At 52.6% G+C, this 19,110-nt stretch overlaps 10 protein-coding genes across 10 annotated transcripts; 4 read left to right on the plus strand and 6 right to left on the minus strand.

Moving 5' to 3' along the window:
* Positions 1 to 351: 351 nt before the first annotated feature.
* HMPREF1120_08331 (uncharacterized protein) lies at positions 352 to 1,193 on the minus strand (the record flags this gene model as incomplete). Its single annotated transcript, XM_009162579.1, has 2 exons — positions 352 to 981; positions 1,035 to 1,193. 2 exons carry the CDS (start codon positions 1,191 to 1,193, stop codon positions 352 to 354), a joined length of 789 nt encoding a protein of 262 aa, XP_009160827.1.
* A 983-nt stretch (positions 1,194 to 2,176) lies between these two features.
* Positions 2,177 to 4,545, plus strand: HMPREF1120_08332 (uncharacterized protein). The gene has a single exon (XM_009162580.1). It carries the CDS (start codon positions 2,969 to 2,971, stop codon positions 3,539 to 3,541), a length of 573 nt encoding a protein of 190 aa, XP_009160828.1. The 5' UTR covers positions 2,177 to 2,968; the 3' UTR covers positions 3,542 to 4,545.
* Positions 4,265 to 6,521, minus strand: HMPREF1120_08333 (uncharacterized protein). Its single transcript, XM_009162581.1, has 2 exons — positions 6,328 to 6,521; positions 4,265 to 6,245 (listed from the first exon to the last, which is right to left on the minus strand). Exons 1-2 carry the CDS (start codon positions 6,331 to 6,333, stop codon positions 4,635 to 4,637), a joined length of 1,617 nt encoding a protein of 538 aa, XP_009160829.1. The 5' UTR covers positions 6,334 to 6,521; the 3' UTR covers positions 4,265 to 4,634.
* A 10-nt stretch (positions 6,522 to 6,531) lies between these two features.
* On the plus strand, positions 6,532 to 11,106 carry HMPREF1120_08334 (succinate dehydrogenase (ubiquinone) cytochrome B subunit). Its single transcript, XM_009162582.1, has 3 exons — positions 6,532 to 9,126; positions 9,183 to 9,276; positions 9,330 to 11,106. Exons 1-3 carry the CDS (start codon positions 9,087 to 9,089, stop codon positions 9,799 to 9,801), a joined length of 606 nt encoding a protein of 201 aa, XP_009160830.1. The 5' UTR covers positions 6,532 to 9,086; the 3' UTR covers positions 9,802 to 11,106.
* Positions 6,883 to 8,745, minus strand: HMPREF1120_08335 (uncharacterized protein; the record flags this gene model as incomplete). Its single annotated transcript, XM_009162583.1, has 3 exons — positions 6,883 to 8,476; positions 8,541 to 8,606; positions 8,657 to 8,745. The coding sequence occupies 3 exons, from the start codon at positions 8,743 to 8,745 to the stop codon at positions 6,883 to 6,885; spliced, it is 1,749 nt and encodes a 582-aa protein (XP_009160831.1).
* HMPREF1120_08336 (aliphatic nitrilase) lies at positions 10,020 to 11,485 on the minus strand (the record flags this gene model as incomplete). Its single annotated transcript, XM_009162584.1, has 3 exons — positions 10,020 to 10,411; positions 10,601 to 11,040; positions 11,304 to 11,485. 3 exons carry the CDS (start codon positions 11,483 to 11,485, stop codon positions 10,020 to 10,022), a joined length of 1,014 nt encoding a protein of 337 aa, XP_009160832.1.
* Positions 11,486 to 11,927: 442 nt separating this feature from the next.
* On the plus strand, positions 11,928 to 13,060 carry HMPREF1120_08337 (uncharacterized protein). The gene has a single exon (XM_009162585.1). It carries the CDS (start codon positions 12,363 to 12,365, stop codon positions 12,744 to 12,746), a length of 384 nt encoding a protein of 127 aa, XP_009160833.1. The 5' UTR covers positions 11,928 to 12,362; the 3' UTR covers positions 12,747 to 13,060.
* Positions 13,061 to 13,144: 84 nt separating this feature from the next.
* On the minus strand, positions 13,145 to 15,003 carry HMPREF1120_08338 (uncharacterized protein; the record flags this gene model as incomplete). Its single annotated transcript, XM_009162586.1, has 3 exons — positions 13,145 to 14,842; positions 14,894 to 14,953; positions 15,001 to 15,003. 3 exons carry the CDS (start codon positions 15,001 to 15,003, stop codon positions 13,145 to 13,147), a joined length of 1,761 nt encoding a protein of 586 aa, XP_009160834.1.
* A 321-nt stretch (positions 15,004 to 15,324) lies between these two features.
* HMPREF1120_08339 (uncharacterized protein) lies at positions 15,325 to 16,792 on the minus strand (the record flags this gene model as incomplete). The annotated part of the gene is made up of 4 exons (XM_009162587.1): positions 15,325 to 16,126; positions 16,173 to 16,281; positions 16,332 to 16,470; positions 16,523 to 16,792. The coding sequence occupies 4 exons, from the start codon at positions 16,790 to 16,792 to the stop codon at positions 15,325 to 15,327; spliced, it is 1,320 nt and encodes a 439-aa protein (XP_009160835.1).
* A 635-nt stretch (positions 16,793 to 17,427) lies between these two features.
* Positions 17,428 to 18,025, plus strand: HMPREF1120_08340 (poly(A) polymerase; the record flags this gene model as incomplete). The annotated part of the gene is made up of 2 exons (XM_009162588.1): positions 17,428 to 17,671; positions 17,724 to 18,025. 2 exons carry the CDS (start codon positions 17,428 to 17,430, stop codon positions 18,023 to 18,025), a joined length of 546 nt encoding a protein of 181 aa, XP_009160836.1.
* Between the last annotated feature and the right edge of the window lie 1,085 nt (positions 18,026 to 19,110).

The following is a 19,110-nucleotide window of genomic DNA, read 5'->3' on the forward strand; positions in this document are numbered from 1 at the left end:
CCACTGTTTGGTGAAGCCTATGTGAGACAGACAATATGAAGTATAAAGGCAGGAGCAATGCAGCGCTTGCATATCCTGCGCCAATTCTCATCATCAGAAGCGGAAAATTGAACCACGTCGCAGCTGGTCGAAGCACTGCATGCAGGAGGACTCGGACTTGACACTGAATGCTGGGGTGCAACGAGAAGTCCAGGAGCGAACAACCCACAGACGAAGGTGGCTCCTGCTTCACTGGCAGGTTGGAGGACAAGACAGCTCCTTCCTCCCCAGGCATCCGTGCTTGATAATGCGGCAGGCGCACGCTGGGCACCACCGCCGGGAAAGAGTAATCGGCATGATGCTCACTTCTCATTACGGCGCCTCACTGGCATCTGTCTGCCATTTCACCTCGTAACCGAAGACGGTCTTGCGGAGTTTCTCATCACCGGGGTCATTCTCAAACATGACTTTATCCATGGTGCGCTCCAGAATTTTATTCACCACGAACCCATCGGCGCGAGCAATATCAAAGAAGTGCAGGTCTTTCTCAAGGAGCCAAGGGCGATAGGGCGTGAAAAATACGAGCGCAACAGACTCGGCCGATTTCTTCAAGCAATCACGGAGGGTGGCGAGCAGCTTGGCATGCTCGGAATGGTTGAACAGAATGTCGGCCAGGATCAAGAGGTCGAAACCAGCATCGCCTCCGTTTCCAATATGGGCTTTGAGTGGCTCTGCAGGGCTACCCCAGAGAAAGCCATCTGCAACAATGTTTGACTTATCTGCAAGCGCCGAGCAGTGCTCAATGTTATAGCGCAGATTCATTATCAGATCCGGATCTGGATAATCCGTCACCACGACTTTCTCGGCTCCGAGAATGGCTGCCGTGAGGCTGGGCAGACCAGCCCCAGCACCAAGTTCAAGGACTGTTTTCCCGCAACACAGTTGCGCATTGTCTTCCAAGTATTGCGCAATTACTTGACCAGCATTCCACAGGAGGTGACCCTTGGGAGTTGTTAGCATCTTGCGGGGATTGTGGCAATTCAATGATATCACACCCATAGAGGACTATGGCCTACTAGCCGAAGAGAGATTGTCTGCCCATTCTGGAGGGTGTAGGTGGTGAAGGTAGCTGGCTTTTCCGGCTGATAGAAATCGGCAGGCTCTTGGAACAGGTCAAGCGACACTGGGTCGTCCTCTTCGTCGCTGCGGTCCATGTTTCGTAATTGCCTGATGTGCCGAAGCAGCGAAGTACAGCACTGCCTAGACTACTTTGTAGCTGGGCATATTGAATCTCCAGGATCGCCCCGTCCCAACCGCAAAATTTACAAACATTTGCACACTTTGAAGTTCTTGGCCAGCTTCAGTAACGGATTTATCATTCACGTGACAAACCAAATACTAGAAGTACGCGGGCCGAATCTCCGAAAAACGTGTGGTCGGTACTTGCCCGACCTGTTGCGCCATCCAAGAGACCTCTACCACGGGCCACGGGAACTGTTCTCTGGCGCACTGGCTCGGGACTATTGATGACGCATATAGGAAGCATTTAATTTGAAGTAAGCTTGTATAGCGTCAGGTATTTGTATAGATCATGGCCGAATTTGGACAGCCGGATGGGAGGAAGCCGAGGTAGCGGAATTGTCGTAGGAGAAGCGGCTCAACGACACCGCGATATCAATCATGGCCGAAGCGTCATATCATGTCTTATTACATGTAACTAGCAGTTACCAGGATACCTTGGGTAGTATCGTTGCATCAAGTTGTATGGTGACTGATATTTCCACCACTTCTACCAGTCGTGGTCTGAGTATGGACGGTACCCACGGACAAACGTCGAGGTTGCGATAGTAGTACGTACCCAAATACCCTACCGAATCTGACGAATATCGGACCGTAACATCAGATACCTGGCTATAGCCCCTACCAGGTACCGTACGGCACGAAGTAAAGACCGCCTTGGATCAGCCGGCGTACGACGGTGTCACGGTACAACGTTTCAAGCAGACGAAGCCTGAGGCTGCTGCTGGTGGGTAATAAATCGGTGCAATGTCGGCCACGAACCCTCCGCTCTTACCCGTGCTTGGTGGATACCAACACTAATGCCAGCCAGGCATCCTCCCGCCAGCGACAGCATATGGGGATGGTAATCTACCATAATCTGGCTGTCTACAGAGTTACACCCAGGCTAATAAATTACCTGCTAGTACCTAGGTACCCGGTACCTCCCCCATAATAATCTGGGATCTGTGATGTATTTGCCGCATTCTCGTCGGAAGCCGCGAAAATTCCCGTCGTCGCAGCCTCATCGTTCCATCTCTCGAAATCACACTTCTCTACAAGTTCTGGACTTTCTCTTGTTCCTCCTCCATGTCTTCTGCTGTGCCTCCTATCTAGATACATCGGTTGCAAAAGTCCCAGAGATTGAATACGGGGACCCCACCGGTCACTCACCTCATCCCGTCCGCTCGATCCAACCGAATCCGCCCCCCGCACGCCTCCAGGCTTCCACATCTCGCTCCGTGTCTGCCAGGTTCCCCCACGATTCTCCCGGCCGATAAGCCAGTCTCATTTTCTTGCCCACGTCCTCCGAAAGTAAAAAGACGTCTACTTTCACGGCCAGACACTTGACGGAAATACAATTTGCCCGCAGGCGTTTGGAGAAACACGACCGAAGACACGCCGGGCAGTCCAATCGCGGTCACTTGTGACATTCTCTCTTTACTGCAGTGTCGCACCTCTCAGGCTTTCTCAGACCTGGCGTCTGTCTATCTTTCCCCTGTCATACCACGTCTCGTGCATACCTGCGCTGTGATCCTCCAGGCAACGGCCGCCCAGACTCATTCTTTCAGCCTCACACGTTTGGCATCACTTCCTCCTGATCAACTTACCACAACACGGTCGTCTCGACGCTTGGTATACAGCCGTCTAGAGGAGCCGCTTGCTCTGCGGCTATCTCTGCTATCTCTTGCACCTCGGCTGCGGTGACAGAATGAGCAGCCACCCTCGCAGAAGCGCCCGAATTTCACATCTTCAGCAAGAACAATTCCAGCAGAGGACGGCAGCTCAGTCGACCGCCTCCGCAGGCAGCTCATCACAATCTTCAAGTGCCTCAAGCAGCGCCCATCCCAGTCCTGTCAGCGACTTGCTTCATCCTCCTCCTCCGCCACCGACTCCTCAGCCGTCGAACCCTCGTCTTCATATCCCGCCACACCTCATGCCTCAGCAACAGCAAGCACATCTCCACGCGCCTTTACCCTCGCCGTCTGCCGGAGAAATCGAGCCCTTTTTCGGTCGCGCTGTTTCCCAGTCTAGCCCGTACGTGTCGCAACACATGAATGCCGGTTATGCCAATCAACAGCGTCAGCAGCAACCGCAGCAGCAACATCAAATGATGAATCCACAGCATCATTTACATCCCCATTCAAACTCCATGTCCCAAGAGCATCCTGCTCACTCTCGGCCTATGAATCCGGGTCAACTACCCCCAGATTTTCTCGCCGAGGCTGCGAAACGTGCCCAAATGGCCTGCCTGATGCGTGATCTCGGCGAGGTATCTTTATGAAACATGTGACACGAACTCTACACTGTACCTTCGGCCGTGGGCATCTCATCTCTGATGTTGCCTTCTACTGGCCTGGCTTGGGTGGTACAGTGTGTCCGATTACCGCTTCATGTGCCGAGGTCATTCGGTGAACAAAGGCTGTGGCGAGGACAACAATCACTTGCATGGTACCAAGACGCAGTACGGGTACAGTACGGGTAGCAGTGGTCTTTCCTCCGTGTACCAATGGCCGATGATCTCATTGCCGACACGGCAATGAGACAGCTCGAAGCCCATGCCTCCGCCACTGTACATGCAAGACAGGCCCAACTTGGATTCTCCACACACCGCCAGACTGTGCTTCGAAGATACCCGATGCATTTTAACGCCCTTTACGACTTCATCTACACTTAATATTTTCTTTTATCAGCGACTGTCCCCTCTGCCCTTTTGTTTTCAGCTTCGTATTCTGGTTGTCATGGTTGGGCATCAGCTACATGATATCAGCATGGGTTTGTGATACCGGTTGTGGTCGGCTGGATGGATCATTTGGTTTTTTTATGTCCTTCTAGAAGGTTGCCTCTTTGTTGTCTAAGTGCAGAAGACGGCTAGGCTATTCAGCATTGCATGGCACGCACTTCTTTCTGTTGTTTCTTGTGTCTAGAAGACTCATGCGCGAGCATTGTGGGTGCTTCGGGTGGATGGATGAAAGACGATAAAGAGGCTGATGGTTGTTTCTATTCATGGTCAGCCTTGCATTGGGATCATCACTCCGGATAAGATTTGCATATGGCAATGGATTATAGGCATGGCGGATTCTCTCGATAATACATCTCCTAGTTAGCTAGGGTACCTTTGAGCCAGAAACATGAATTACACCACCAATCACTGATACTGCAACGTCCGTCCTGTTATATTAGCTCTCTTATCTTGTTAGTTCCTGTCACTGTGGTTTTGTTTCAAGAATCTCTGACTGGCGGTTGACAGACAGACGAGTCGATTAAAAGTCTGCTGATGACAACGGCCCAGGCCACTGGCAGTCGATTAAGAAGTTAAACATATGAGAGAATGAAATCTTTTACATGTATACATCGTTTTGATTATCTTCTGTCTTTCAATCATAGTTCCATTCGCGGTCCAAGAAATCAATAAAATCAGCCACCACGCCCCGACGGCCGTGGATATATCCCTGGCCATGGGCGATGCCACCGCGCTGGATCTGGGTATATTTTCTCCGTAGACGCTGAAGCATAGGCTGCGACAGGTTGATGCCGGCGGGGATGTGAAGGGTTGTTTCGTAGTGGGGAAGAGAGGGAGTTGTTGATGGTGATGGTGGTGATGTGGGTGTACTAGGGTTCGGGTTAGGAATGGACAATTCGACGTCTCCGCCGTCATTTATGTCTCCACCGAGTTGTTCGCGCGCCGACGCGAGGACATGTTTGGTCACGTCCATGGTGGCGCTTTCGAGGATCTGCAGGGCGTCGGCGGCGGTTGCTTTGGGGAGAACGGTTGCGGCGTGGGGTTTTACGGCTGGTTCAGACAACGAGGAGGACGAGAAAGACGGGACGTTCTTGTTGCTGTTGATACTGGAGGAGGTGGTGGTGGTGTGGTTTGTGGCTGAATGATCTGGGGTTTGCGGCCATTCAGAGGATTCATGTGGATTTGGATTAGGTCTGTTAGAAGAAGAAGACAGTTGAGACAAGGCCTTTTTGCTGGTCGGTTTTGCGGGAGGTGGGAACAATGCTGTCCAGATGGCCTGGGTGGGCGGGACGGGGTCGCTCGACGGGATGACGAATAGTGGTGTGTCCCAGCGCGAGAAGGGCGATGGGGGCTCATACCGCATTGCTAGAGAGACGAGTGTGGTGGGTGAATAGGGTGGTGAGGATGATGGAGATGGAGGGACGATGGTGGTGGAAGGTAGTGATGGTATTGAATCTGATGGTGTTGATGATTGTTGTTGCTGTTGTTGTTGTTTCGTATCGTTTGAGGCAGCACTCGAGGTATGTCCTTTCTCTGTGGTGCTCTTGTCGTGTTGTTTGTCGCTGATGTACAGCGACTTCAACGTCATGGTATCGATATCGCCATTGGCATTGTTTGTTTTCCTGATGGATGACGACCGCGGTCCATTCTCGTCTTCGTCTTCTTCTCCAACATCGAGAGACGAAGATCGCGACCGTGGCTTTCCGTCCAATACCCGATCACCATAGATGGCAGTATGACTTTCCGGGACCAAATCGCCGAGGATATCCTTGCCCTGGGTCTGCCTTTGTTGCTGCCGGTCGGTGCCGTTGCTGTCGTCTTCGTTTCTCCCCCAGGCTCTCAGCCGCTCCCTGTTCCAGACTTTACATTCGTCCTCTCGCGCCGCGACATGAACCACGCAACATCTCGTCCCGGCCGCCTTGGCCTCGCACCACAGTTGATACCGGTATCCCTTGATATAATTGGGTGCGTCGGCGATGACGATGGCGTCCCTAGATACGGCACGCTTGATCGCGGAGAATTCGGCGGCCCGCGCGGTCTTTTCGCCTGCGATGCTGTTGTAAATCTGGTCGCGGAGGCTTTCGCTTTTGCTGTCGTCGGACGCCGCGTGGTGTGATGGAATTATCTGAACTGTCTTCTTCGAGTGTCGCCCTGGGTCTGCGGCGATGAGGGCTTCCAGGTCGGCGGCGATCTGTTGGGCTCGAAATGTCTTGCCTGAGCAGGGAAGGCCCGTGATGATGATGAGCTGCAAACAGACAGACAGTCAGTCAGTGTATTGTGCGAATTAGGTATGCAGGTGTAGATATGGGGGGATGGGGATTACTCACTGGCATCCCGTGGAAGATGCACCCACTTCGAGTGCCTGTTAAGTAGTTGTCTTGCAGCACAGTACGTAGGCAGAACGAAAGAGAAATTTTGTTGCGCAGGAATGTCGTTCAATGTCTTTGCACGACTTCCAAGTTCTGGATAGAAAAAGTTACGCGGGGAAAGTTGGAGTAGAATTCATCTGCCCAAACTCTACGCATGGCACGAGAAAAGTTCGGACTTGTATACATGGATTGGATCATTTCTATCAGTTGCCACTGTCTGCAGAGCTCGATATACCAATACTCGTATCTGATCACTGTACGTGCTCTGGTGTATACAGAAATGTTGTATGCTCTGCAACTCTCAGACTCTACGGTTCAGGCTTGCCAGCCTCAGGCTTCTTCAGTCGGATTCAACGTCATCACATGCACACGTGGTCTCTTCTCCTGTCAAGAGAGTCCCAGCGAGCCAGCATAAGGTGATCCAGTCTTGCGCTTCATAAATCTTGCCTTTTGGGCGGGCAATACAGTCCGAAGAGGTTGCTCCTATGCTACACACTCCGGCCAGCACCACAGTCACCACTGCAGCCAATCTGACATAAAGTCAACCCAAACACTATCCATATTGGGGGTGGCCTGACGTTGCTGCTGGGACGAACGACGACCATCAGGATGGTGGAAAGGATCAAGAATGTCATATGCCGAATCGCCGCCGTTCACAGTTGCATGCGGCACATGCAGGGGATGAGGAGCCTGCAGAGCCAACGCATTCTGTTCAATGGCGGAGAAGATGCGCTCCAGCCACGAGAAAAAGTTGTAAGCGTTCAAAGTGGGATCGATCAACGCTTCGGCCCTGAGACGGTCCAACTGCGCCCGAAACCGGGAAATCATCCTCGTTGTGCACGGGGTTCGATCTTCGGCCGTCAGACCGACTGGTGCAGAGACGACAGCCGACACCTCCAGCCTCGGAAGAAGATACAGATATGTCAAGATGGGAGCCCACTCAATGAGTCCAAACATGACCAGATAGACCGGTCCTTGGTCGAGAATATTGCGCAGCTGAGCCTGGAAGAGGTCCAAGCAGCTGACGATATCCGTTGGCGAAGGTGCCTGGTGGTGTCCACCGAGCGGCTTGAGCAGCAGGTAAGTGGATATAAAGTGGTAACTCGATTTTACCACACACGGAGTGCTGGCACGTAAGTACTTGCTTTCCCATAATTTCAACGCCGTGGCCGCGTGACAGTCGCAGGGCTGCAGTATCTCCTCATTCTCGAGGGCATTTAGGGACGCCCGGTGCTGGGCCGCGATGTGCATCAGCTCGATGATTCCCGGCCCTTCGATGTCGAGGGGAAGTGGCATGAATGACGACCGAGCCAATATATCTGCTGCATTCCGCAAACTGCGTATGCAATGCATGTTCTCGGGTCGGTCGTAACCGAGAACAGCGGCGCCACAGTTAAGGTAGTACGCGAGTGAGAATGCTCGGATTTCGTTGAGTTCGTCCAATGACTGGATCGGGTGCATGTCTCCATTATCCTTGTGGTTTTCGGCTGTGGAAGCAAAGCTCTTTGCGAGTCCGAGGTCGGCAGCCATTGCGATGGCCAGCTGTAGCAGTTGATAGAATTGCTGTGTCCTCGGGTCGAACCTGTGTTGATACCATGCAAGACAGGTGAGAAGTGCTTGAAACAGCTCAAGACTGCGTTCTCCCTTCACAATGACCCTATCTGCGAGGACAGTACGGAAGATCGTGTCTGCTTGCCTCTGGAGGTCAAGATAGCAGCTGCTTCCGGCGACTATCATTGCCAGCAGCAGTACTGGATGCCATTTGAAGACGAGGTCCTCAAGCGGCCAGTCTGGCAAGATCAATGCGAATGGTACTGCTGGAACCAGCCGCTTGCTATAATGGCCCAGAATCGTAAGACACCGTTCGTGGGTCATGGCTTCGAAGGCGGCCCATTCTCTGCTCTGGTAATGCTCAATGTGCAGCTGCTCGAGCAATATCTGGCCGAAGGTCCGGACGGACGGGTCGTCCACCCCAGCTGGTATTCTGGGTTCAGCTGGATTCGTGCTGTCCAGTTTATCCGTTGCAAGGACATTTTGTTGATGCTCCTCTGGCAGAGCAGACCCTGGGCTATCGATAACCTTATCAACAAACCTGTAGCCTCCTCTCCTGTCGATAGGTCAATTGATCCAGATCCAAGAACTCGAAGCGATGATCTTGCCATGGTCCATACCTTCTCGATGGTGCCCTTCTCTTGATTGGCCGGTGCGGTACACAAGTGGTTCGGGAACTCTCACATCTTGCCAGAGTCAGCCACGGGAATGCAACGAGAGAAAGTCACCCTCATACCGCTTGCAAGTATCCGTTGTGCTGCCTGGCAAGCAGCGCAATTTGCGAGCACGACAAGCCTCACATGCTTGTTGGCGCCGACTGCTCATCCCAGAACCCTAGTCCGGCTGGGCACTTCGAAGGAGAAGCCGAACAGCCAATCATCAGACCAGAAAAACAATTTCCTTCCCCAGAGCAACAGAAAAGAGAAAGTGGTGAAGTTCGAGGGACGCGGAGAGAAATCTCGGAACCTCGGAAGATGAAATTTACCCAAATGGGTGAGTCTTGCTCCGCAAATCCGCGCCCTTGATTGGCTGAAGTCGAGGCTCTCCACCTGGTGCGCGATAACCGGGGGAGAGTACTCTTTCTCGCTTCGTCTTTTGTTTAACCTCGATGTCTGAGCCGTTGGAAGGGAGTCTTTGAAGTCAGATAGCTAGGTCAGGGTGTAGATATGGCATTGAGAGCATTCGGCCGCCGATTTCGCGTGGGAAGTACGTTCTCGCGATCCTTCCTTGCTCCCCTCTTCTTGCTAACCATCGATCTATAGTCTGCGAACGCTCCTTAGGATTGCACGCATCGCGATTCCAAAAGGCACAACCGTTTCTGTCGGCTCGGCCGATACTTAGCACTGTACAATGGAGGCCAGTCGCCCAATGGTATCGACAAGTTCAAGTCCGCTGACCAAGTCATATAGACCTTCCACGACATCCTCAAAGCCTGATACAAAGCCGCCGCAGATCGAGAGCATCACAGCAGCCCAGCATGCAGAGTACCTTGCCTCACGCCGGCGCGAACGTCCCGTCAGTCCGCATCTGGCCATCTACCGGCCACAAATCACATGGGTCTCGGGGGCGACCATGCGCAACGTTTCCATGTTCATCGCGGCACCCATCTACATCTTCGGCGCAGCATACCTGGTATCACCGCTCTTCGGATGGCATTTGGACACCACAAGCATGGTGGAGTGGTTCGGCGCCTTGCCCTGGGGTGTCAGGACGGCCACAAAGGCCGTATTTGCCTGGCCATTCATGTTTCACATCGTTCACGGAAGTAGACATCTGATTTGGGACACGGGCGCCATGCTCACCAATCGACAAGTGATTATTTCAGGATGGTTGGGGTGGGGTCTTAGTGTAGTGTTGGCAGTTGGACTGGTACTTTTGTAAGGTCCATGTGTGCAGCTGGGCGGCTTTTTTCAAGAATATCCTGTCGACGAAACATGGAGACATATTTTGCTTTGGAGACGGGCAGAAAAAGAAAGACACAAATATGTGTATTCGACCGCTGGAGCGGTCTCAGTGAGCCGAGTCAAGCACGACCAAGTTCAGCAGGTCAATGGGGATCTCTTCATCAACTCGACGTCCCTAGATCTCCTTACACTTACTCAATCATTTTCCTCTTCTGTGCCATCCTGGGCAGCAGCCTGTGCAGCCCCAGCCTTGTCAATCTTATGCCTGCGTTCTCGCGTGTCACAGCCCAGCCACAGCAGATCGGGCCTGCTGTAATGACCACAGATGTCCAAGAAGCTGCGAGCCATAAGGGCCATGTTGGGGTCGATGTCTGCAATGACAAGGCCTTCCGTGGACGGATCAAGAGGTTCTGTGAGTCGGCGGCCGTCAGGTCCAATGACCGCCGAGTAGCCGCCACCTGGCTTGTTCATAAGCATTGATTGAGCCGTTGACATGGCGTCAACCCCTTTGGAGCTGATGACTGTGGTGGCGTGCAACACGAACGTCTGTGTTTCGATGGCGTACGTTTGGGCAAGGCTGAGGCACCCTACAGTGATAAAAAACCAATATCTGGTCAGCATATTGATTGACTCGGAGCGACGTAAGCTATGGATATCATGGAACAAGGGAACGAACGTGTCGAGAATATCAGCAGGCAAGACTGAACTTTTGTCGGTCAAAGGGCCATGCACAATCGATTTTGGGAACGAGAACAAGTATGATCAAGAAGACTTACCCTCTGCCGACATCGACCACAGCTCAGGTCCAGAATGGGGCGATAGTGGCGGCCACCCGGCACAGTGGATCTCCTCGCGCTGTGTGGCAGTGTGATACTTGAGCAAAGGCTGGCAATGCTCCCAACAGGCCAGAGCACCCACTCGCTTCCCAATCTTTGTTTGGGCCACGTTCGTTAGACTGTCGCCTGATGCATCCCCAAAGATGGTGCGTTCCATATGCGTAGGTTTGAGTTTTCGTCGCTTCATGAGCAGCTTGCCATCAGAGTCAATCAGCGCCTGAGCTATGTAGACGGAGTTGTGGTCGTTTTCTGAAAATCCCAACGACACCACAACACCATTCTCGGCAGCGCACTGTTGGATTGTTCGCATCTCGTCTGAGTCGACGGCCAGAGAGTTTTGGATGTACTTCGTCGACAAAACTGGGTCAAGGGGTCGCTGCCTGTTCGATCAAAGGTCGTTTTGTCAGACAGATATCAGAAAGCGCGCTATGACCAAGCCCAAGTCCTATATTGTGCCAGATGGGCGAAACCACTTTCACGTGGACTCGTGTTGGGAAAAGAGGGCGTCAGCACTGCCGTCTCTCGATTCTGATAGTGGCAGACATCTCGACAAGATAGGTGCAGATGGTCTAGTTACCAATTGCCATCGGCGAACAACAACATAACCGAGCGGAGTGCATCCGGGACATCCAAGTAGACTCACCATATCCACGCAGGATACCCAGGGATAAAAGCTTCAGAAAATCCCAAGGCCTTTACACCCTGCTTGCCGGCTTCCTTGATGATGGCACACGTCTTTGCAACGGAGGCCTGGAGATCAAGCCATTCAGGTTCATACTGCGCTGCAGCAACACGCAGAGTGGCGGGCGAGGCCGAGCTTCCCATGATAGACTGTTCTTATTCACCGTCGCAGGCAGAATATCATGTGAACAGTGCAAGAGAAAGGGCGCACAGAGTGATTCCAAGTCTCTCAGTATGTTCAGCAGATCCATTGTGGTCAGCTTAGGTCTTGTCCCTCGGTTTCGTGCGCCATTGTGATCAATCGCGACGGGTCATAAGTGGATCAATTCCGCCGTGAGGAGAGTCGATCGGAGCTGACCGATGAGTGTGCGATCAATCTCTTGAGCAGAGATACGGGACCGTGGGTACCTACCTAGGTACCAGGTAGGTAACCTTATCGGCGTTGCCAGCTGCGGAACAGGAGGGAAGGTGGAGGTGAAGATCGATTCCGGCCCAAAGAGCAACTCTGCCGAGCCATTCTTCTCCGCTCGGAATAAGTTTGTTCCGAGGAATACACAACCACCTCCGTCATCATGATCTCGAGTCGTCGTCAACACCTCTTCCCGGGTCATTTGCAGATGTCGAGCGATAGGCTTCCATGATGGTCTCGCTAAACGACAACCCTGTGCGTATGCATTCAACTTGAACAGTATCCCCGGTAATATCCTCCGATTCCGTCAATAATGTCACCCATGCCCCGCGTCCTGGTGAAGCCAGAATGACTGCATGACATTATGTAGGACACTGCGCAGACTTCCCATGTACTACATATTACTCCAGCTTTGCATCTCCTGTACATGTATAGGTATTGTGCATGAAACAATCAATTGCATCTCCCCAAGGCTCAGACCATCCGGCATCTGAATCTGTGTGCGAACTCGAATCACTCACCAATAGCAGCTGTCGGTCTTACCCGCCAGACGCTCTGTAATCAGATCCAGATTCCCAATCCCCCATCTAGAACTACTACTTTGTTCACCCAATGGCCAACGACAACGACACCAACACCAACAAAAACCCCCTCAAAGAAGCCGCAAAATCCAACCCGACAGCCCTCGGCGACCCCGTCTCTCTCAAGGCCGAGATCTCAAACTCCTCCCCGACCAAGGGTGATCGACCAGGCGAAACCACGGGCTCTGACAAGAACCAGAACAAACAAAACCAAACCCAGAATAGTTCAGAAAAGAAGAGCCTAAAAGACGTCGCGGAGCAAGACCTTGACCAGGCAAAAAAAGGAAACCGAAACCGCTCGATGTTAGGAGATCCCGTAAGTTTGAAAGCCGAAAAGTCGGACGGTGAGGATCCCGTCAAGGACGACGAGATGGGCGGTGTCACGGGCAACAAGGGGCGGGATTCGAAATTGTGACGGCGACTTCGAAGGGACACCCGGATTATGTATATGTATATTATAAAGCAGAGGCCTCTCGTGCCACAACAATTAGGTACCTTGATCATACATCGAGCCTGGTAACGAGACCAAAGAAGAAAAAAAAGAAAAGAAACCGCCAGAACTATACCGTCTCAAGCCTGAGTGATATGATATTGCCATTAGTACGCGATGCTTGTGCGCATTACCATCATCACGCGTCGCGAAGCGCCAGTAACCGCAAGGTACCTAGTCCATGGCCTTCAATTTCGTCGAAAAGTAGCAGTAGCAGTAGCATAGGAATAAAAGCGCAAATCCCTATTCGCCTCTGACCGTCCGATGCCCAGTAAACTCCGAGTCCAATCGGTATGAATGACCATGTGCAACAACCACAACAACTACTCATCCGGTGTCAGTAAGACGACAAACGTCGCTTTACGTCCCTGAACATGCTCAAGGTATGCATCGAGCTCTTCATCCTCCTCTATCAGATAAGAGATCTCGTTGCCATTGGCATCCTTCTCAACCCCGTCGATGCGAGTCGGCTTTGCTCCTGGATACTTAGCCGCGAGCATGGCGTGCAACTCCTGCACTGTCCGGCCCGACAACGACGCCAAAGCTATTTTGGTGTTGTTGTACATGGTCGATTTGGGATGTGGTCGGACATACACCGGTGTCATGGTCGACACGGGTGGTGATCCAAGGTTGTCTGCGACCTGGAGAAGATTGGGATCGATCTGAAGCTCAGACAAATCATTTGTCTGCATCGTATTCGACATATCACTGTATGGATTCGCCGGTTGCGATGGCTCGTAGGCACTGCTGTGGGGTGCTTGAGGCGTCATCTCGACGGCATCGACCGCATGGGTTGAGTCGTCTGTGACCGCGGCACCGGCACCAGCACCAGCACCATCAACGGAGCGCGGTGGAGTTTCGGTGGTCTTCTTTCGAAACGTCCCCTTCTTCTTCGCGCGATCGTCCCTGACACGTTTCATGACATCGCGGCAGAGGAGCTCGAGAGCCGCCTTCTTCTTCTCGTGGTCCGGGTCGGCGTTGCCCGGTGCCAGAATCTGCTGCAAAAGCGGTGTTTCGGCGATCCAGCGGTCCTTGAACTCCTGCCACTTCTCCGGTCCCATTTCCAACTTGCTGGTGTAGTGCTCCGAATCCAAAATGTTATAGAAACCACTCCGGATTTGGCGGCTCTGTTCCGGATTCAAGCCGAGAATGTTCTTGGATTCCAGGATGGTGAGCCGGCGGCCCATGGTGCGGATGCGTTTGGTGACATCGGTGCAGATGACATCTAGTGCGAGATCCTTCGATGGTCGGGTCGTGGGGTCTGCGTACAACGTGGCTTGAAGCACGGGATTCTCATGAACAAGACGATCTTTCGCCGCTGCCCACCTTTCGGCGCCTGCGACGGTCTTCTGCAAAATCCCTCCCTCCTGACAGATGGCCTGGAATTGATCACGTAGAGCGCGGTACTGCTTCGTGTTGAGCGACAAGATTTCTCTGCTCTCTTCGAGCGTGGTTTCGGATGGAAAGCGAGGTGGAAGTCCTGGCGGATCAGCCGGAAGTCCAGCATAACCCTTGGTCCGGCGACGTCGCTTCTTGGCCTGCCACCTCTCGTCGCTGAGTGCCTGAAGTCGTTCAAGTCTCTCTTTCTGCTGTTGCAGAAATTCCTCCGGTGGCTCGTCGGCCGGTGGTGCCTGGGCTGGGGCCGGAGCCGGTTCGGCGGAGATTCCTTCTTCGTTCTGCGCGGCCTCCAGCATCTGGGCCTCGAGACGAGCCTCTGCCTCCTCCGCCGGAGTCTGTTTGGCGCCGTTGGGAATGCGCATCAACCAGCGATTCTTCGCGCGCAACCTCATAAGTTCGCGTTCTTTGATATCGTGGCCTTCTTGATGTAGCACGGCAAGCATGTTTCGTTGACTATAGTTGGCTTCCCAAAGCTCTTTCACGCGATCCACCAGATCCTCGTCGCGAAAAGCCGGCTTTCGTTTCGAGGGGAACCCCCATCGTTTGAACTGGGTCTGAAAAGCCCGCTTCGAGGGCGTGAAGTTCTCGGTATCGCGCATGTGCTGCATGATCTCCTCGAGCGACTTGTTGACGTTAGCTGACAGGGCGGGCAGAAGCAGGCGAGGACCACATACCTTGCGCTCTTCGATGTAGAGCTTGTAGCAGACATCTTTGTGGGGCTCCCAGTTGTAGACCTGGCCATGTCAGTTACATGCGACGCAGACGTCGACGAGATTCATACCATGATGCCTTTACGCGTTGCTCGACCGTACACAAAACGCGCTTCGAGGATGCTGTGACGGAGTTTTGTAAAGCCACGCAGATGAAGGGCGAGGTGCAACCTTGGCGTGAGCGTTTTGGGGAAGGCGTGGTTTCGGACCGGAAAAACTAATGGCCGTATATCATTCCCCTGAGGCTCACCTCAAGTCACTACTGGTCCTGCCTCACTAGTACAGCCTCACGTAGTAGACTACGCGTGACTGGACAAGGCTGTCAGCATGAGAACTTGAATAAGAATCTTTGACATGATTCCCAGATGTGAATAAGTTCTTCACCTGATAGTCACTCATTGCTTCGACGGTCTAGGTCCGATCGCTTCTTTCCACCGGTCATCTATGCCTATTCTTTCTCGTGGAGGCTTTTCTAGCCAACGCCGTTGCCAGTCTCGGGTCATGTCTTCCCAACGAGTGACCTCAGACACGCTGAAGCGAGCTGCTGCGTCCGCACACTCCTTGACTCTCTCCAGTGGTACCAGGTGACCACAGTCAAGGACGACCTCTTCCACTTTACCGTTCTTCTGACCTCCACTTCCCCCGATTCCGCTCCCTGTGGTTTCCATCTTTTTTCGTCTCAGATCTGGTGTCGCTAGCTCAGACTTGGCCCCAAAAATATACAAGACCGGTGGTTTCAATTCGGGGAGCCTTCTGAAGGTCTGGGCTGGTTCTGGCCTGTAAAATGGATAGTCTTCCACATCGTCAGGATGAATGTCTCCGTACACGGCCCAATCTTCCTCAGGTGGGATGTCCGGTGAGCCATAGTATTTCGGCCTTAGATAAGAAAAGACTTCCTGCGCTTTGGGAGTCGTCAGGGTGACCGGGGGCTCCGGACTAGTACCTCTGTCGGGGTACATCGCAGTCGGAAGCTCCCGAAGGCCATATTCACTCCATTCTTGCAACACCCGAGGATCCCAGGTTTGGTAGAACTTGCTAGCGGCAAACTTCTCCGCAGCTTCTTGCCGGGAAGGCCAAAGATCACGTCGATATGTTGCCGCCGGAGCATACGTTTTGCTTGGATTTTCTGTCTGAATGACCGGGTCGATCAGGACAAGGGCCTGCAGCAACCGAGGATGTAAAAGTGCGAGTTGCGCCCTGAAGCAGTTAGTTGTGAGGTTCTGTCGCCGCTGACGGCACGCACAGTTGTGTCCCGCCCATGCTATGGCCAACACCGACAAGAGGCTGTGGCATATCCCCTTGTTTCTGGTTGATCAGGTAGAGAAGGTCCCTTGCAAAGTCCCACCAGTTTGCTGTTGCAATCAGTCCAGGTAATGTGGAATATTTGGTTGGGAAAACCGACGGTCATTTCCTACAGCGTTTTCATTGAGGACGTAACTTTGACCTTGATGGGCCATGTCGGCGATCCATATGGACCGGATTTTCCTCCCCAGACCGCTCACACTCTCTTCAAGGTCGTCAAGCAGGGGCTCGTACATCTCCTGTGCATTGTGAGAGTCGGGCGATGCATGTATGACCTGGAGCAAATCTGACCTTTGGGAAGCCATTGCCTTGAGCGGCTATAAAAGTGATATCACCAAGCTGTGGCTCCTGGTTGCTTTTCGGCACGTACTGTTTCACCGCCAGTCTCAACGCATTCTCATACCCGACCTCAGTGCCCCTCGGCCACTGCCGCGTATGTTGGGTCGGAACGACATGCTCGATGACTCGAAAGCGAGACAATCCCTTTCGTGTCCAGCCTTGTCTGAACGCAGCTCTTTTGCGAAGCACCGGTCGTCTCCCGAAAGGCCGAAGCAGCATCATAGTTATCAAGGCGGCCACCCTTCTTCAGGTGGCCACCAATTCCTCAGCTCATTTTAAATTGAAGCTGTTAGTAGACGTTGATTCCCGAAGGCCGATGGACGAAACTCGGGAGTACTGCCCGTACACTTTCTACTGTTGCGCATAAAGCCAGAGGCGCACTCCAGAATCTCAGTCGTCACATCGGACAACATCCCAGCACCTTTGGAATCCAAGGCATTCCTGGTAATTGTCGGCGTGCATATTTTGGTCGAGGACGTCCTGGAAATATTGCTATGTATGCAGGTTCTGTCAGAGCACTTGCTCTGGGCACTCTTTGTTTGGGAGTCCAATATCCACCATACTGAGTCATGATGAGTCAAGCTGTCGGGTACTGACAGGGAGCAAACACTCAACAGCATTCCATAAACCAATATGATGCCTGTATGCATCCATGTATTGGCATATATCACTGAATCGCTGGGCGGTCCTGTGCTCATGCGAAGAGGGCGGAATCGTGAGTCATTGATGCCCAAGCCAACAACGACATGAGACGCTCATCGTGCTGTGTGGAACATAAATCCAAGCAGACGCAACCACGGGTCGGGAATCTGCAGTGAGATTAGCGACTTCTATTGAGACCACGTAGGGAACCGGCCATGGCGGAATACTCGGGCAAACGAAGAACAGGGCAGGATATGTCCCCGGATGTTCTTGGTCAACTAAGAAATATGGCAGAAAATCATCTCAAGGAGCTCGAGAAGGAGAAGGCACGAGAAGACACAGAGAGCCTGAAACGATCAAAAGAGCTCGAACGCTACCGAAAACAGCCACGGCGAAGCAAAGACGGCAGGTCAGTGCCCTTTTGCTCGACGCCGAGTCCGAAAATGAGATCAGCACAAGGTATGTGTATCGGCGACCCGACCTATGTGCTTGGTTCATGTGTGTTCATCAGATGTCCTCGATCGTCTGCATTGGGACCCAAGTTACGACATAACAAAATACACCATTGGATATCTGGAAAGATTTTCCGGCATAATGGAAACGCCTGCGGACAGCTGGATTTCCGAATCCACAGATGAAGAATGGATACCTCAACATCGGATCAAGTACTTCAAAAGAAGTCTTGAGAATGGCGAACAAGAGGTGGTTTGGGATCGTGAAAGGCGAATAGATAAATTTTTTGGGACCGGCCTCAGTCGCACCGGTGATCATGAGCTTCGGGCTAAAGGTGCCGGTGTTGGTTTGGACTCCTGAGATTTTAGAGGGTCGGTTCACCGCAGACGCTCGTAAAGGGTCCCCTCCAAAAGGCTGATGCACTGTTGTCGGATGATAAACCGACAGACCTCGCAAAGTGTTTGCATGTCCGGCTCTGTGCTGGAAACGAGGGCCGGATTCTGAACTTTTGCTGATCATAACTTACAATTTGTCAATGGAGCCGACGGATGCCCATTGCTGGTGTGGTTGCTTTCTGAAGACTTCAACCCAATCCGTCTGCAGCGACTCCCGAAATCAAGGTGTACAAACAGACCTCCTCACAGTGCGTACAAATACCTGTCCCAGAATCAGCATGATTTAATCCCGCCATGGTTAATATCTGGACATGGTGAGGATCCAAGCTGTGCTTCTCCTGGTCATCACTTCTCTAGTTACCGGCGATCCCCACTATCACACTCGGCTCCCCAGGAACATATGCGGCGTGTGTAGCCAGCCCTGAATGAACTCAAGTCATGTATTGAAGGCTGACATAAACAGCAGATGTTTTATTGCATGGACAGAGACTGGCACGGTCCATGTATGCACGAAATGTCATCCACAGATACATGTGTGACGCTCAGAGGGATGTGGGTAAGTCTTCCATTGGTACATGTCTCACCAGCGACATGTGTACTTATGCTGTCGTGCTTTAAGCTAATGTTCGCTGTCTCGGCAGAACCATTCCATCAGTTCTTTCGGGCCAGACGACGGGTCTTACTGCACCTTTTTCAGGTAGGCTGGGAATATGAAGCTCCTGGGAATCGCGGTGGGAAGTAAGCGCTGATGCTGCTAGTAGTGATGACGGATGTAGATTTGCTGTTTGGGACAGGCAACATGACAAACAATTTGAACTCTCGTATCCAGGGAGCACGGATTTGTCCGAGCTCGGGGTTGAGGATTCGTTCGGGAGCTATGTTTGTAGTAAACCAGCTGATTGTGAAAGCTGATCACATCCATGTCATATATCTCAAGTGGCTTTGATGGACCAGGATATTGGCTCAGCACAAAAGAAGGATGGGATCTGTTAGAGAACAGTGACGAGCCAGCCGTGGACAGGCCAGCGCGGGCAGCGTTTCGAGCTCTTC

This window comes from Exophiala dermatitidis, assembly GCF_000230625.1.
Source record: "Exophiala dermatitidis NIH/UT8656 unplaced genomic scaffold supercont1.7, whole genome shotgun sequence".
Classification (NCBI taxonomy): domain Eukaryota; kingdom Fungi; phylum Ascomycota; class Eurotiomycetes; order Chaetothyriales; family Herpotrichiellaceae; genus Exophiala; species Exophiala dermatitidis.

Coding starts and splice junctions, on each gene's coding strand:
- HMPREF1120_08337 (XM_009162585.1), top strand. CDS start 12,363: ATGGCCAACGACAACGACACCAACACCAACAAAAACCCCCTCAAAGAA.
- HMPREF1120_08332 (XM_009162580.1), top strand. CDS start 2,969: ATGAGCAGCCACCCTCGCAGAAGCGCCCGAATTTCACATCTTCAGCAA.
- HMPREF1120_08334 (XM_009162582.1), top strand. CDS start 9,087: ATGGCATTGAGAGCATTCGGCCGCCGATTTCGCGTGGGAA. Junction 9,127..9,182: donor CCGCCGATTTCGCGTGGGAA/GTACGTTCTCGC, acceptor ATCGATCTATAG/TCTGCGAACGCTCCTTAGGA. Junction 9,277..9,329: donor CTTAGCACTGTACAATGGAG/GCCAGTCGCCCA, acceptor CAAGTCATATAG/ACCTTCCACGACATCCTCAA.